Source organism: Frieseomelitta varia, unplaced genomic scaffold (assembly GCF_011392965.1).
Source record: "Frieseomelitta varia isolate USP_RPSP 00005682 unplaced genomic scaffold, Fvar_1.2 scaffold_107, whole genome shotgun sequence".
Classification (NCBI taxonomy): domain Eukaryota; kingdom Metazoa; phylum Arthropoda; class Insecta; order Hymenoptera; family Apidae; genus Frieseomelitta; species Frieseomelitta varia.
In genome coordinates, this window is record NW_025108717.1 from 20,160 (window position 1) to 36,701 (window position 16,542).

The window sequence follows — 16,542 nt, forward strand, 5'->3', positions numbered from 1 at the left end:
TACACATATAAACGAGCTACATAGTATGTTATAGATCAAAATATTTATATGATCAAAAGGAATTTCTAACGTGTATTGTACCTTCAATCAACAGACAATTGGAATCAGGTAACAAATTGCCAATGCTGTCAACCAACGGAGTTTAAGCCTCTGATTGTCGAACTGACTTGCGAAAACTATCGAACGTTCAAGAAACAAATTGCCGTGCCAATCTCTTGCACTTGCTCAGCCTGTACGTCGGGTGGGACTGGTTACAAGGGAAGAAAGGGCGGAGTAAAGGGTTAAAGACTTAGAATGCTAATTATCACAATTGCTGTAATTGATATATAAACGCAAGCTTGAAAATAGACTCGAGAATACAAAAATATTATTCGTTGACTTTATTAATGAATTCTCATATATGTATTTGTATACATATACATATATATATATCATTTCAACAATTCGTATATCGGCATTCTCGTTCCACAATTCACATTCCGTCCGGAGTCGTTACTAAGTACAATAAAATCTAATTCAGTCTTCCCTAACAAGACTTACAACGAGCTCGAATTTTTTCTGCCTGTTTGTACTTTAAGATTCGGATGTTGAAGAGTAGAATATAACAAAGGGATTATTCAACGAAATATATTTCGGAGCGAAAGCTTTTTTTTTCAAACATTTAGACTCAGCCGACGATACGCGTAAATTTAAAAAAAAAAATAAATAAATAAATAAATCACAGCTTCTTCGTCTCTATTGATCATTGAGATTGTTACAAATCAAACGGAAGCAAAAAATGAAAATTCACTCAGTATCCTGCGGCATATCTCTGGATCTCTGACTCATCGATTCAACGCGAATACAAAAATAGGACTTATCAAAAATGTTTTAGACTAGTTCTCAAGAAACCTGAGCCATCGAATTATCGTCTTACAAAAAACGGTACGAACCAAGAGACGCAAAATTAGAATCTTAGTTCGTAAGTAACATCAAGACAAGAAGAGTATAAAAAACTAAAAAGCTACGTTAGACTTTCGGTTTTACTATCGAACGGTATCGGTTCGCAAACACAATCACATTTTACGAACATTAAAATATTGTTCAGTAACAAAACATTGTTAATGCTCTCTTATGTACATATACATATGTATATATATATATATATATATGGCTTATCTTTAACATTTTTTTTATCTCTTCTTCAACGAATTAATTATCACTCTTAACAACAATATAATATTTCAATATAATATCTCTCTAAGTGTATGCTGTATATAGACATAATCAATTCAAAAAACAAGATAGCAACTACAAATGTTCCTCCCCCTTAATATCATACAAGAGAAAGAGAACATTTCAGATTTTCCTCGACTGGATGCACTCAAAAAAATTACAAACAGTTGCAAATCTACTAACGTATGTAAGATAGAATCTGATTGACTGTTTTATTTACACGACTCCTACGTTACTTAGGGTTTTACAAAATTGTCGGTCGGTAATATTTGACAATGTTCGACGCAACAAATGTTTTTCTCTTCATTATTTCATAAATTTTGCACACGCACCAAAAAAAGAGAAACTGATATGTAATTTTTATGTACACTTTTTAATTTTAACAAAATCGATAACAAAACGTATCATTATTTGAGCATTTTGCGGAGGAGCTATCTCAAAATAATGAACTGTCATGACGGACAATAATAAGGACAGTAATAATGATAATCACAATGATACATCTTCCTACTCTAATATGAATAGAAGCAAAAACGTAACAATCGTCTATTTTTATCGTCTTGGAAATATATAATTATAATTATTGTTTGCTTTCTAGTTTATCTTTTCGTTAGGAGGAATAGCGCAAGACATAATAATCGCGTTATTTCGATAATCGTCGTACGGAGAGAATGTATCGACAGTTAACAACGAAGTAGAAGTAGAAACGGACACGACAAATCCCTCAAGAGCAATCTGCCTTTCACATCGTGCTTAACAGTAACTTTTGGTTTAAATCAAGTGTACACATCACTCTGAAGGGGCCGCAATACTGCATTAGATGGAAATGAGTTGTTTCCACCGTACTGAAACACGAGAATCGTGAATTTCAAGGTGTCTTATTTTAAACAGGCCATTCTTCTCTAGGTTGCGTTACGCGTCTGATGACACTACTACCATTAATCAGTACAAAATTAGATTAGTCGCGAGTTCTTGAGAGCCACGCAATAAAAATCTAATTTCTCCCGCGTTTCAAAGGTTCCCAGAAACTACAGACGCCCTAAACGGGTCTTCTTGGCACCTCTGTTATTACCAGCGAACATAACTTCAATGATTCCATTAATCTGTTAACTGGAAAAGACAAAGTTAGCAATATTCTTGACTCATAGTTCAATGATTAAGAGATACATGTTTCAAGAGGTAAATCAAATCAATTCATTTCCCTAGTTCCTAATTCTATCTTTTAAAAATATATTTACACTTGTCAACAGAACGAAATTGACTGTTTGTCGAAAGCAATAATGTTTCCACTGTGAGGGACGCCAGTTAGCAGATTAATAGTTACGAGAAGGTGGTACAATCTCACTCTTGGCGCACTCTGAGCCTATGCAACCGACTCGTTTAATCCAGCTTCGTGATCCTCGCCTCCCGCGTGTGTGTATGTGTGAATGTGTCGACGAAGGTACAGACAGAGACAGTATTAGGCTGTTCCACGCGTACGTTGCGTACGCTACCTGAAAGGAGGAAGGACTACTTTTTGCTACGCTTACAGAGTACACAGCAGCGTGCAACCCACAGCTGTGACACTTATTTTGCTACCTTCCACGTATTCAATCGGGCCTGGCCGACGGCCTGGTCGTGACCCCAAACTTGAAAACGCGTGTCCGACTGGCTTCTCACCCGGCGTCTGGACGCTCTCTTGGACGGCGTTGTTGTTCACTCTTCCTCCATCTTTTCTTTTTTCTCCCTTTCTTGTTTTTCGAAACAGACGCAACTTTCCTCGAAGACTCGTTACTCGAACACGAGTCGTTGGCCCTTTACTCAGGGGCCGTGAGCAAGTCCTAGGCCAACTCCCGTTTACCCTTCGGCTCTGCGTAGAATTTGGTCTCACTGCTGTTAGCCAGGCTACTCAACGATCGTTCGTGAAAGTGCCTGCTTAACAAGTACACCACCGCCTCGTACGTCGCCATTATGATCGCCGTGTTTGGGATTTGTCTGATCAGATGAGTGGTGAGGCCACGATACAGACCTTGTAGCCCCTCCTCGACGTGCACGACCTTCAACGTTTGCCAGAAGGTCTGGTACTTGGTACCTTCTTCTCTAAGTCTCGTTCTCGCTACCTCTGAAACAATTCACGCACAAACGTGGCTACAATTAAACGTAGCTTGAAGCTATCCAACGATAGAGTGATTATTCTTTTTTTTGACTTTAGGAACTTAGTTGTCAGGAGAAATGAAAGTTAGATCAATGCAAGAATGTTCTCTTATCGAGAAAGAGAGAGAGAGAGCTGGGACAAAGTAATCTCTTCTCCAAACAACTAGTTCCCTTCTCGAGTATTTCGATAAATACAATGTTAAACACAATCACACGCATGATGGAGACGTGTCGTACTAGTGCGCAGGATGTTTGCAAGAACTAGAGAGGCTTTTGCGAATAACGTTCGCGCAAACTTGGTGCTCTACTCTTGAACCACAGCCAACTCACTGAGCAATGCCTTAAAAATAGAGCATAATTGAAGGAGGAAGCAGAAGCTTGCATCTCGTCGGTGGCGGTATTGCGTAACACAGTTGATCTTACCATGGGGGTAAGCGATGGTGGAGGCGATCGTTTTCGAGAACGAACCCGCCGCCATGAACTCTAAGAAATCGCGCAACGATTTGCGATCGTCCGCCCCGCTGGTCTTGTACGCCGCTAACATGGCTTTTACTGCCTCGTAGATCACAAAATGTATCACAGTCTCGCTTATTCCTACGTAGGAGGCAATAATGCCTTTGTAGAATCCCAGGATACCCTGAAAATACAAACACACACACACTCGAATTTCGTCCCATCGAAAACGTTTGTTTATTAAAGTTCCCTACGTGACGAAGGTATTATTTTATCAAGGTTCCCGACGAAATTTTAACGTGACATTATTCGTTTAGACGTTGTTAGCCAACCCGAAACACCCCAACTTTGCCAACAATCGTAGCTATAACGGACGAACGATCCCGAAGAGAGTAATTTCTTATTTCTAAACTGGTGAATTCGTAACACGAGCCGGAGAATGTGCTCCTCGGTGAATATATTCTTAAACTGTGCCCTGTGTTCCAATTGTTGGCAAAGTGGAGTGATTCGCCTCGCCTCTGTGAGGCAAGAAGCTCAGAGGGAAATCAGAGTATCGTAAATTAAAAATCAAACGCTGGGTTAAAACGTAACGACACACGTGTTTACGTACTGAATCATTTCGTTAAGCTAGCCGAGAGATTAACACACAGATACTCGCCTCCGGTGAGGAAATTATCTGGAGATAAGGGGCTGACACTAAATTTCAAAGATGAGCGATAAGCCGATACGATTTATGATCGTTGAGTTGAGATTAACCTACCTCGGGAGAGCCTCATTCATATCACGTTGTTACTTTTTTTTTTTTTGATTGCTTATCTCTTCTCTCTCTGATTTGCGAGCAACGCGATAATGGAAGTTTCCGTGAACTATAAACTTACTAATGTACATTAGAGAAAAAGCGAATCGTAACATTGCAGTAATAATCCAAGAAGTTGACTAACATTTGAAAAATATTCATCTTTCTGTTTCAATGAGCGATCTTCTGATTTTCGCAAATTATACAACACATACAGATGGAAGTGAAAAACTGACAAACATGTGATGATGCAAATAGGCATAAAGAGAGAAAATACGTGGATTGCTAATGAAAATGATAGTTCTACCATGGAAAATTGGCTACCTAATCGACTTTATCGCCGCGTGCACACAGCGAGAGAAAAGCGGGAGCTTTGATATATAATTGTTCAGTAACTGGTTGGTTAATATTGCACCATATTAGAAACTGCTAACTAAATCCTTTCTCCTTTCCCTATACCTTCGAACAAGCTATGTTACATTTCTTTTTGCAATTATTACCTGCGAGAAAGTTATTTTTTTCGTCTGTCCAGTTCTCTGGTAAAACACTTTTACTTGATAAGTAAAAAAAAAAAAAAAAAAAAAGAGTCCTATTCCGAGACTTAGTTGTACAATTTTCTAGAACTAGTTCTCCCTTACGTAATAAAAATTGACATAATCTAGACACCGGCGACGAGAAGTCCGATAAAATGCTGCAGTAAGAGCCAATAAATCAGTCGCAGCGAGGAACAATGTTTTCTTATGTACGGGATATATTTCCGGCGCATTTTAACTATTCGTAGCTCGTCGGGACAATTTTAGAATTGGCTCTGCTGCAATTGCGACGTTTGTAATCGAACCATGCTGCTACGAACGAATCCTGATAATTAAATTTTGTTTATATCACGATAAATGCTCGTGAAACTGCTACACGAGTCGTCGGTCACGGATTTCGGACAACGATTTTACCCATTTCGTAAGGTATTGCGGATCCAAAGATTTTGGCACTCAGTTCTACGCGTACACGACTGCAAAAATATAAATTGGCTGCCTAGTGTCGGTTAGTATAATACATTGTATATATCGTGACAGTTGCGACAGAAATGTTGACACTCTGAAACCGACACAACGCGTTCCGAGGCTCTGCCCCCCTCCCCCTCAGAAAAGCCCCGGGAACCAGAGTTTTCAAGGAAACAAACGAAATCGTTGTGCGTAACATTCACCACATGCTCTCCAACCTCACAATTATCAAGTCTCAAAGAGCGCACATTTGCTCGTCAAACTCTTTTTCTCATCCTTGCTCTCGCCAGTCCCGAAAGGGATCTAACCATCCTCAAACATACCCTGCGCCCTAAAATCAGAATTAAAATTAGTACACGTTACGTTCCCCCTCTCACCAATTAGTTAGAAACGTACAGAGTAGAGCTCGTTACCCCTAGAACACCACAGGCTACCTAATCAGTGAATGATTCGGGTGATTCAGGATGCAACAGAGTCGACCATGAGAGACCGTGTTTTGCCAGCGTGTTTTCAACTACGGATGATAGGGGAAACTTTTTTTTCCGAGAGAGATGATACGCTACTGGTGTATAACATGGATTTAAAAAAAAAAAAAAAAAAAAAAAATAATAATATCCCGATAATGCGGCAATAGCGTCTCGTGGAACAAGGAGTTCCCTCGGAAGAGGATTTCCGTACCGATTGGCGGTATATCCTTTGCACACACTCCATCGCGGTGATTTTGTTTGTTCGATGGTCCAGCTGCAGCCTGGTCTTCACGAACCAAATAGGATTTGTCAACGTGCATGCCACGAAACCTGAAAAATGAACGCACGTGTCTTTAATCCGATCGGTACGTGTGGGGCGGACTGCGACTGTCTGAGCTCTCTTCAAGGGCTAATTCTACTGATTGCTTAAAGTCTGTCTCTGGAGGATGACCTTTGGAGAATCGATCTTTCAACCATCCACGCAACGCCCTACTTCGCCCTAAGGGAGATTTAGAAAAATTATTCTAATATTCTACGACAGAGTGAAAAAAAAAAAATAGAATAGTACAATTCGAAACTGCCACGGTATTTTCTTCTTTTAAATCAAATCTGAGCTACCTTTACAAATAAAAAAAAAGAGAGAGAGAGAGAGAGAGAGAATTGAAAAGCGACCATGACCACAGATAACTCGACCTTCCGACGACTACGGTAATTCAATAACAGTTGCGCCATTCATCTAGCAAACAATAAATACATGCGAGCCAAGTGGCAAATTCTGGTTGGTCGGATTCTTCCTCGCGATTCCAAATCTGGTCAGCCGTTGGCAGAATTTTTCCGATCGATCTTCCGATTCTTTGCAAACGCGCCAACTTCTAAATTTAAAATACCATCGATCATTCCGAATCGACGATAAAGCACGATGAAGTCAGAAACAAATTTGTTTTCGCTTCTAGATGTTTTGCTTCTCTTGAGGATCGAGACAAACAAACGAGAATCAGCGATTAATTCCTTCGATCACTCTGAAATTAGAGGCCAAGTTCAACACCGAAGGTCTAGCTTCCGCAGAAATGCCTCCGATCAAGAAAGGCGACAAACTACCTAGTGTGACCTTGTACGAAGCACTGCCGGAAAATCAAATGAATATACTGAATCTGGTAGCTAACAAGAAAGCCATCATCTTTGGAGTTCCTGGTGCTTTCGTTCCAGGATGTTCCAGGGTACATCTCAGAGGATTCATTGAAAAGTAACCACGCCTTTGATATATTTGATCTTCCAATCTTCAAATGAAAAAAGAAAAAAAAAAAAAAGAAAGTATTTTCCAGACTCGATAATAAAATATGGAAATCGTTTGGCAATTTAGATCAACAGACCTCAAGTTCCTAGGCTTCGAAGAGATTATCTGCGTGTCAATGAATGATCCATTCGTGATGTCTGCCTGGGGAAATGCCAGAGGAGCAAACGATAAAGTAATGACGTCAACGAAATGATAATACATTTCCTAAGATTTCCAAGGTTAAAGACTGCCTTCGAAGCTGAAATACTAGAGTTTCCTATTTTGAACACTGAATGCAAACATAAAACAGAGAATTCGTTGGGACTTAGGTGAGAATGCTAGCGGACCCCACTGGATCATTTACCAAGGCCATTGGCATGGAGACAGAGATTCCAGAATTGGGAGGGACCAGGAGCAGAAGATACTCCATGGCCACCGTGAATGGCATCGTGAAAGAGTTATTTATAGATGCACCCAACGTGAAGCTTACGTGTTTGCAAATGAACGGCGTTCCAACGTATTGCACTTAGCGTAAACGCAGCGTTCGAAGTTTCAAAATCGTCCGAAATTAATGAAAAATTCAGTTCTCCAAAAGTTTTGAAGCTCGGAATATCGTACGAGTTACCTTGTACATACAGTATACATATGTATTAGTCTCACGACGAAGTTGCAAACGTTCAAGGCCGATGCAAATGACCACCCCGATAATCTAAACTGGGCTTTTAAACGAGCGCCGTCCAGCGCGGCGGTGAATGGAGAGACGCAATTGGTACTTTCGCACACATTGTCGCAAGTGCAACGTGATTCCATCGTAAACACGCGTCGTCTATTTTCGTTGCGCAGCGTTGCGAATCAAAACACGTGACACTACACGCGACACTACAAAGCGACCAAAGCATTCGCTAAACACTTCCGTATAAATTATGATAAATTATAAATTTATCTTATCGTAATGGCAAAAAGAGAGAGAGAGAAGGAGAATGCAACAATGCTGTGAAGTATACATATTTTACAACGACGCTTTTAGTTTGTTGATCTTTTTTTAGTTTTCTGTCCAGAGACATGTTTTCAGAGAGTTTCAACGCCGCTTTTGTGCGCGACGCAAAATGTTTATTTGACATTCCTGCGAGCGTTAATAAGCGGATTCTTGAGCTCAGGCAAGATCCAAGAGCGGAGGAATATATCGACTGTTTTTATCTGACCTACCTCACCGTCGAGGGAAACACTAGAACCGCAGTGTATCGATTTCAAGCGCGGGATTCCTAGGTGACACACTTTGAATCACTTTGGATGCTGGACTTTTAGAGATGCGCGGGATCTAACGTAGATTTCTACAATTGGTGTTAATTCCCCAAGTACCTTTGAAACTTCGAAATTCTACGAGACTCCAAATACGTGTGTACTTCTATATTCTCAATATCTCATGTTTTAGTATAAAACGTATATCTCAATATCTCATATTTTGAATTATAAGAAGTATTCATTCAAATATTTCAAGTGCATTTGTACTTTCAACAGTCCACGAGCTCCGACGTCTTAACACCTCAACATGCTAACATTTCCAACATATTAATTCTCGACTAATTATAATCTAAGTGTCAACAGTAGGTTAATAGCATTTCGAGATTCGAAGGACGCGTGCAGAACGCTTGCATAATCACAAACGACGATGGTAAACAATACATTGGCCAACGTGATTGTCCACGAACTGGGTCAATACGGACTACCTCCTTGCAAACTCAAGACGCGACTGATCGAACAATCGGGTTTTTAACGACCAATTTGCACGCTATTTCCTTCTCCATTTAAACGTTCAAAACATCCGTCAGACGTTCATGAAACACTCGAACAACTTGCAACATGCATACACAGACCAGGCTGATCAATGATTCCTAGATTGAGGAATTTCTTTCCGTGTTGCGTGCAAGTTTCACCTGCAAGCATCGCGTAATCTCATTTATATGCGGTATAGATGTAAACAGATATTTACATAACGCGTATGAAAAGCATTACCGGTCACGTGAGGGCGAACAACAATCCCGGGGAGCTAGAAATCGAAAGAGGGACAGGGACAGCAGCAGCAGCAGCAGCTCGACAAAAAGTTTTAAAAGAACAATGCCTCCAAAGCCTTCGAGGCAAAAGTGGTGCTTCATTGAAGAGAGTTCCTGCGACGGTCTTCTATTTTTAACCGGACAACCATGCAATTTCAATGACCGTACTCCTGCGTTGGTTATTTACGAGCAACGGGATAGACAGATCGACAACCCATAAACTCGTGTCTCTGGTGTTTCTTCAAAGCGATTTATTACAGATCACGTGATTTCTCTGTATACGATAATTGAATTTCCGCTGGAAATATACACAAAGAAATAACAAGTGCGATTTATTTCGATTTATATGCATAGGTATGTGAATAGAATTTAAGAGGAATAAAAAAGATAAAAGAGAATACTTAACTACATGGTTTAATTACGCTGATCAATATCTTCGAGTCAGTCGTATCGTTCGGTAGCCCAATAAATTTTCTTTATCAAGAATCTTTCGGTCGTCTCGGTATCACGCAACAATCACGAGTTTGACTTGTGTCGCGAAGATGAGCCAGAAAGAAAATAACGAGGGCTTCGGGAAGATCTTTAAAGCCTCTTTTGTCGCATGCGACAGTATGTACGTAATTGCTTCAACAGCGAGTGTTTCAAGGCCGACCGGTAATTGAATGCAATTGCACGCATATGAAATAGATCTCGAACCAAGACCGACACGAACCGCTGGCGTGAGTTGACAAGCGAAGATTCGGAGTCGTAGAAAAGAAAATGGCAGTGTTCCTAAAATTCTAAAAATTACACCGAGCACGATTTTTCTTTTTCTTTTTTTTTTTTTTTTTCAAATTCATCGAAATTATATTCGTCAAAATAATTAGAAAACGGAGAATAGAGAAAGATAGAAAACATAGATTCTTAAGTAATTGTATACGTAGTTACTCTGAATGGAGATAAAACGAGGTCACAGCCGAAGAAAACTCTTTTGGGCTGTTGGGCTACGTGACCAGTCACATGTTTTCGATCCTTCGAGAAAAAAAACCTTACGTGCCATTAGTCGCATCAACCGACTCGTGTATCGTGATTGGGACTCGTTTCTTATCAAATTTAACCATTACTGATCTATTCCTAACTCATCCTTGTAAACTTTACTGTGCTACCTTTAATTATGCCATAATAATTCTATCATGAATTATTGATTACCAAACACAGCACCCCTGCAGAGAGATCAGTATCTAAAACAATGATCCAGAGGTTGAAGTTCAACTTTCATAGATAACGTTATCTGTTTTTGAATTATTTGTAATTACGCGTCAATCTTTGAACACATTTGTGATGGCTTAACATGTTCACGATATTATCAATGTTCATTAGCATCAATTTCCATTCCTACAGCTGACCTTCAGCTGTTTGTATAAGCGTGCAGAAAGATATCCTAATTGTGCATGGATCTCTGCGAGGATTCGTCTCTAAACAGACGACGGGGATCATCAAATCCTCGAATTATCGTGGATCGAATGTTGTTAGAAGAAATCAGAAGCGGTCGGAGATTAGAACCAGTTATTTACGGCAACTCATTTAGCCAGATAGCAAGCGAATGACGCGCGACGTGACCCCACTGAGCTCCTTATCAGCAGCCGGCGTTGATTGTTCCGCGGGAAAAGAGGCGGACTATAGCATTGTATGGCTGGCCGGCCGATGCCTCGACTAGATGTTCGTGTATACGTCTATTTCTGTTAGCTTAGCTAGTCTCACGCTTTAGCTACTGCGTTGCATTTTCAATTTACGTGGCGCCGCGTTTTACTCTTTGAAAGAAAATCCTCCATCCTACGAAGAAGTGTTTCGAAGAAGTGCAGAAATTTACGTCTCAAAATTTGGAATGACATAGTGATTCCTAACGAACCCGGGACATTTTAATAATACCTACTTGTCTCTTATTAAATCATCATTCTCTAACGCACAACACACTCGAGCAGTCTAACAAACGCTTCTCAATCATTCCTCCGGCTCTTTCGCTCGAGAGACACACATTACATCACAGCAGTAGCTAAAATCAATCAAAATTGGAATCAAGCTGCAGCAGAGCCGACGAAGGTACGGGTCTGATCGACAAGAACAAATATGCAATGGCCAACTTACCGGCGCAGAATGCGGAGAACACATGCACGAGAGCGGTGTCTGGTGCGAAGATTGTGTTGAACGCGATTTTGCTCTTCGAGTAGGCACAGAAGTAGATCGCTCTGGATGGCGCGACCCCTACGAGATTAGGGCCCAATCCTTTGAACAGAGCCCTGGTACCCTCATTCTGCACAATGTACCTGATGCATTGGTATACACTAGGCGCCGAATGGCTGTGGGGAGTGCCTCCTGGAGTAGAAGACGCACCAAAATGAGAGAGGGCGATCAGAGCGTGCCTAAAATCAGTACAATGAACTTTGATTAATCATCGTTTATTAGCTACAGAACTTCATTCGATTTTTATTCCATTCTATACTATATTCCGTTATAGTTTTTTTTATCAAATTTTATTTTGTAAATTAGAAAGTTAAAGAAGGCTGAAGAATCAAGTATTTGATGTACCGGGGGAAGCATTTTAAAGATTAAATAATATAAAAAAAGTGTCGGAAGCTTGAGAAAAATCTTCTGTCAGAGGTTTTTCGAATGAACAAACGCGACGCGTGCACTTGGTCGAGGAGCTTATTTTTAACCAGGCGAACGTAGGAGTCAATCGACCAGCGCTGGACCATCTCAGACGTGTCCAGAATACGTTCAAATGTCACGTAAAATTGTTCTGCATGTCACAATCATCGTACGATTCAAAGCGCATCAACATAGTGAACAGGGTTTCAAACTGCAAACAGAGTTTACAGTTGCTACAGTGCAACATAAAGGAATATGAGCTGCTTTTCTGGAAGGAATCAGTGCCCCTTATCTTGGAAACATCAGTAATTTAAACGTTATCTGTTTTTTCTTTAAATTAATCTAAAAAAAAAGTAGCAGTTGTTTTTGTTACAGTTAATATAACATATAGTTCTAAGTTATGATTTTATTCTTGTTAAATCGATGCAATTAATCACACAGTCACCTCGTGTATCCTCCTGTGCACAGCCTTCTCCTTTGTTCCGGTTTCGGGAAACTTTTGCATGTCACGTGTCCGGATGTGAGCTCTTTGTTTACGGGGGGCGGATAGAATCCGGATGAGGAGGATTGCAAACGGGTTTTAACCACCTCCAAAGGGCAGGTAACTATCGCGCCAGTCGTTCCAGCCACTCTGTAAAATTTGAACATCCAAGTAAAAACGGAGATCGACGATCGTAACTGGGATTAACTGGGGGACATTGAACCTTTCGAGCTAATTTGGAGCAAACGGCTCGTGATGATCGATCGACTTCTACGAATGGAAATTAATTGCAGCAAAAAGACAAACAAACAGACACGAATACACAGAATGAAGTAAATAGTTGTTTCTTTTCGCTCGATGTATTTCACGGTATGACGATAATGATGACAAATTGTGTTCTAGCATTATCGATACGGCTTTATCGCCAGAACGTTAACATGTTTGTTAATTGACAATTTACTTATTACGCAGATCAACGGAGACATCGTGCATACGATACATAGCGAAAAAAAAAAAGTTCGATCAGATGCAATTAACTAATAATAAATCGAAACGAACGGAATAAGGTTGATATAAAGCCATGTGATAAAATGACACGATGCCAATCGTGAATTTGATCGAGAGCTCTTTACACGATGAATTTAACAAATGACGAATCGCGTTCCAGAATTATCGACGCGTTTTTTCCGTTAGAACGTTCCTAAGCTAAATATTGCGCCAGAGTACGAAAATTTTTGCAACCTCCGGAATGATCAATTTCGATCGAATCCGATGGAAATTCATGCAAGTGCGCCTTAGAAACAGCTTTCGAGAAGTCGTGCGCGTGTACTTCCGACGTGAAAACATGCACTCCTCGAAAAGCCGGGTTGAGGTGCGTATTACGCGATATGTAAGCGACGTTGCCTCGATCGCGCGGACGCGGGATCATGCGTGTGACCGGAGACGCGGCGTCGTCGCGAGGGAATTTCTCGCCGACACCGTGTCTCCGAAAATAATACCGCACAGCTTCTAAATTGGGACAATCAATTACGATCCGTGTGCATCGTGCACGGGAGCAGCGAGTCTCGGGTGAATGACGTAACAGCCGCGAGCCGGCGAACAACGTTCCACGGAGTTCCTCCTCGGGTAGGGTTTCCCTAAAAATTTGTCTGAACGGAACACACGTACTCGCCTCTGGCGTTGTTAATATTTCTTACAAGTCATTTACAGAGCCATTACACGAAGGGAAATGCGCGTTACGTGCGACGAACTGGCTCGGTGTTTGCACGTCGAAAACAACCGGCGTCGATTCAACGGCGCGTGTTCCAACCTCTTGTTCGGCAAAAACACGAATATCGCGGGATTCCGCGGAATTGCAAATGAGAAAATAAATGGAAAAACCCACCCGCCGGCGACGAGGTGTATCGCGGTGTCGCGATCCAACATTCTTCCACTTCGGTCTTCTGTGTCACTCCGAGATCATCAACTTCGAAGAAAGGTACAAGAAGAGACACTGAATAAACAGGTTCACAGGCGGAGAACGCGGGGAAACTGCGCACGAAGAAATTCGTCCGCGACGTGTTATTTGTTTTTTCAAGTAGTAGGTTCAGTTCCTTCTCTCGGCGAGCGAATCGAGAAAGCGCCGACGAGGACCAACGTTCGACACCTCGACACAACACTGGCCCGCATTGATCGTAACAACGTACGGCACGCCGTTTGCCACGGACTACGTCGAAGCTAGAAAGAGATCGTCGAATGTTTCGCAAACGGTGCGACGTACGAAACGGCGGGAACTTTGTAATTTGAAATTCAAACGGCTATTCATGGAAACTGCCTTCTTTAGGAAACTGTCTGCTGATTTCAACTCCGTTTCATCAGAAGTTTGGAAAACAAACTGCATTTATAAAGACTCGCAACGAAGTGATTGACAAGATGATTTTAAGGAGGGAAAATAAAAAGATTAATGAAATTTGGATAAAATGCGTACATGTTTTTATATTATAAAAAATAATATAGGATGAGAAAAGCATTAAATAAATATATAATACTGAATATTGCGTTAGAAAAGTAAAAGGATAATTAAGACTCTGGAAAGAATACCTTTCAGAATCCTTCTTGCGTATTGTTCTCTTTTTCTCTCTCGATCGCCAAATGCATGGCTCTTAAAAATCGGCTTAACGTGCATTTTTTCGTTCTCAGATAAAAAGCGTGGGCCAGGAACGGCATTTTTCTTAAAACTCGTCCGCTCAGCCCCATGCTCTCCTGACTGAGTTCCATTAACTTCAGACTACATTTCGACTGAGGCGTCTCTTCGTAGCCCATCTTTTTTAACATTGACAAATCGTAAATTTCTTCCGGTTCCATCAGTTTTGTCTGCAAGAAGCAAACTGGAATAGCATACCTCAGAAATTGAAGAAAATACGGATGTTTATTTACCCTCATTAATTCCTTGAGACAGGAAGCATAAATTTTGTATATAGCTTGATACGTTGGATGTCCTATGTATTGTTTTATATCGGCTCTGTCGACGAATGCCAAGTCAATGGCCTGCGACAAATTGCTGGTTGTTAGGATTAAGATATTTGGATATCGTTTTATTTGATCCAGCTGTGTTAGTAGGGCATTCACTACTCTTATAGAGTCTGTGGGTTCCGCACCGTTGCTGCAGGACTTTCGTGCGTGCGCCAAGGATTCTACCTCGTCAATCAAAATGCAGACTAATGCTTGCGGATTTTCTAGAAGAGTTTTGATTTCACTGAACAATTTCATAACTAATTTACCACTCTGCAAATAACGGTGTCTTTCATTTCATTGCTAATTAATTAACGTTATTTCTTCAATATACTATTTATATTTATTGTGATGTTACCTCTGAAAACCACTTTGAAAATAAACTGTGGCTGTTTATTTCTACTAGTTCACCATAAGCAAATCTGTTGCCCAAGCGAATAATAGCCTTCTGAGCAAGTGCTTTACACAAGCTGGTTTTCCCTGTACCCGGTGGCCCATACAGTAATACCACTTTATTCCAACTAATAATGTTAGTGTCAACGTTATGGTCTGCAAATATCATCGCCGTTTCCACAAAATGAAGTAACTAAAGAAGAACAAAGAGACGTTTGGACTTTATAAAAAATTATGAGGCTATTGTAAAAAGTTAAACATATTGTTTGACCAACGTTTTCCTTTATGTTGCAGTCGAAATAAAGACTCTCCCACAGATGATGGAACTCCTGCGCTGGTAACATCCAATGGGATGAAGCTGGGATATCCTCGTCATCGTTTTTCATTGTCTCTGTAGCTGCAGACTCTGTGGTTAATCTGTACACGTGAAACTTTAGAGTAGCTCCTTGTATTTTCATGTGACTTCTCTGTAACTATAAAATTCTTGCTGTCAGCAATTCTTTGCACATAACTGAGTTTACTTTTCAATTGTTACCTCTCCGTGACTGCAAGTACATATTATAGAATCAACGTGAATCTGTAAAATGGAATTTGTCAGGTCTTTCCCATACATGATGGTGTCTAATGCAACATCGTTCAACGTGTTTATTTCAGCATACACTAAATCCTCTATTGCCTGTGTGGACAGCATGCTAAAAATAAAGAAAAAATATTACTGTCCATGATGGATAAAGAATAATGCAACTTCAAATGACAAATGTAATTAATTGTAAAACACAAAGGTGATACCTGTCGATATTTTGACAGATTTCCACGTGCAGAACATCGGATCCCTCCATTTTATCTCAATTTTCGGCGCTCCGTTGATTTTTCGATGCTTTAGAAATCAATTCAAACACTTTCTGATACAGAGAAACACCAAGCTGTGTATTCCAGAATAATCAACAATTTGAAACTGAGTAGGCAGGTGTTTCCAAACAGTTGTCAGGTACGCGTAGTGACAGAGAGAGAGAAAGAGAAAGAGTAAAGCCGGTTTTCAATAAACGAGGAGTAGGATTTTAATGAAAACAGGGAGAAAGAATTTCAGGAAGAAATTGATTCTCGGCGAAGAAACGAAAGCTCAGACGGAGAGAGAAAAAGTGAGGTGTGAAAGTCCAAAGTGAATTT

General features: G+C 40.5%; 4 protein-coding genes and 1 long non-coding RNA gene across 12 annotated transcripts in view; 3 read left to right on the forward strand and 2 right to left on the reverse strand.

Annotated features, from left to right (window-relative positions):
• LOC122528284 (hemocytin) overlaps positions 1-367 on the forward strand; it is a 14,726-nt gene extending 14,359 nt beyond the window's left edge. For all 3 annotated transcript variants that reach the window (XM_043653259.1, XM_043653266.1, XM_043653271.1), the window contains exon 36: positions 95-367. In XM_043653259.1, coding sequence (XP_043509194.1) covers positions 95-285 — 191 coding nt within the window. In that variant the 3' untranslated portion in view covers positions 286-367. The remainder of the gene's footprint in view (positions 1-94) is intronic.
• Positions 366-14,194, reverse strand: LOC122528364 (mitochondrial carrier protein Rim2). Of its 5 annotated transcripts, none has more exons than XR_006306553.1 (7): positions 13,877-14,189; positions 12,457-12,642; positions 11,511-11,785; positions 6,274-6,392; positions 3,772-3,985; positions 2,794-3,316; positions 366-2,708 (listed from the first exon to the last, which is right to left on the reverse strand). XR_006306553.1 is itself a non-coding variant. In XM_043653411.1 (6 exons), the coding sequence occupies exons 1-6, from the start codon at positions 13,915-13,917 to the stop codon at positions 3,036-3,038; spliced, it is 1,116 nt and encodes a 371-aa protein (XP_043509346.1). In that variant the 5' UTR covers positions 13,918-14,189; the 3' UTR covers positions 366-3,035. The 5 variants fall into 5 exon arrangements, 1 of the variants encoding a protein (XP_043509346.1); XR_006306554.1 differs by having other exon boundaries at positions 366-2,325; positions 2,454-3,316; XR_006306555.1 differs by having other exon boundaries at positions 366-1,108; positions 1,586-3,316.
• Positions 7,025-10,201, forward strand: LOC122528377 (peroxiredoxin-5, mitochondrial-like). The gene is made up of 3 exons (XM_043653440.1): positions 7,025-7,305; positions 7,423-7,528; positions 7,665-10,201. The coding sequence occupies exons 1-3, from the start codon at positions 7,130-7,132 to the stop codon at positions 7,863-7,865; spliced, it is 483 nt and encodes a 160-aa protein (XP_043509375.1). The 5' UTR covers positions 7,025-7,129; the 3' UTR covers positions 7,866-10,201.
• Positions 13,011-14,522, forward strand: LOC122528397. The gene is made up of 2 exons (XR_006306571.1): positions 13,011-13,617; positions 13,702-14,522. It is a non-coding gene; the product is annotated as an uncharacterized LOC122528397 (long non-coding RNA).
• Positions 14,441-16,402, reverse strand: LOC122528352 (pachytene checkpoint protein 2 homolog). Of its 2 annotated transcripts, none has more exons than XM_043653399.1 (6): positions 16,165-16,402; positions 15,911-16,067; positions 15,651-15,848; positions 15,341-15,568; positions 14,908-15,255; positions 14,441-14,844 (listed from the first exon to the last, which is right to left on the reverse strand). In XM_043653399.1, the coding sequence occupies exons 1-6, from the start codon at positions 16,212-16,214 to the stop codon at positions 14,575-14,577; spliced, it is 1,251 nt and encodes a 416-aa protein (XP_043509334.1). In that variant the 5' UTR covers positions 16,215-16,402; the 3' UTR covers positions 14,441-14,574. The 2 variants fall into 2 exon arrangements, with proteins under 2 accessions (XP_043509334.1, XP_043509325.1); XM_043653390.1 differs by having other exon boundaries at positions 14,441-14,840; positions 14,904-15,255; positions 16,165-16,401.
• Between the last annotated feature and the right edge of the window lie 140 nt (positions 16,403-16,542).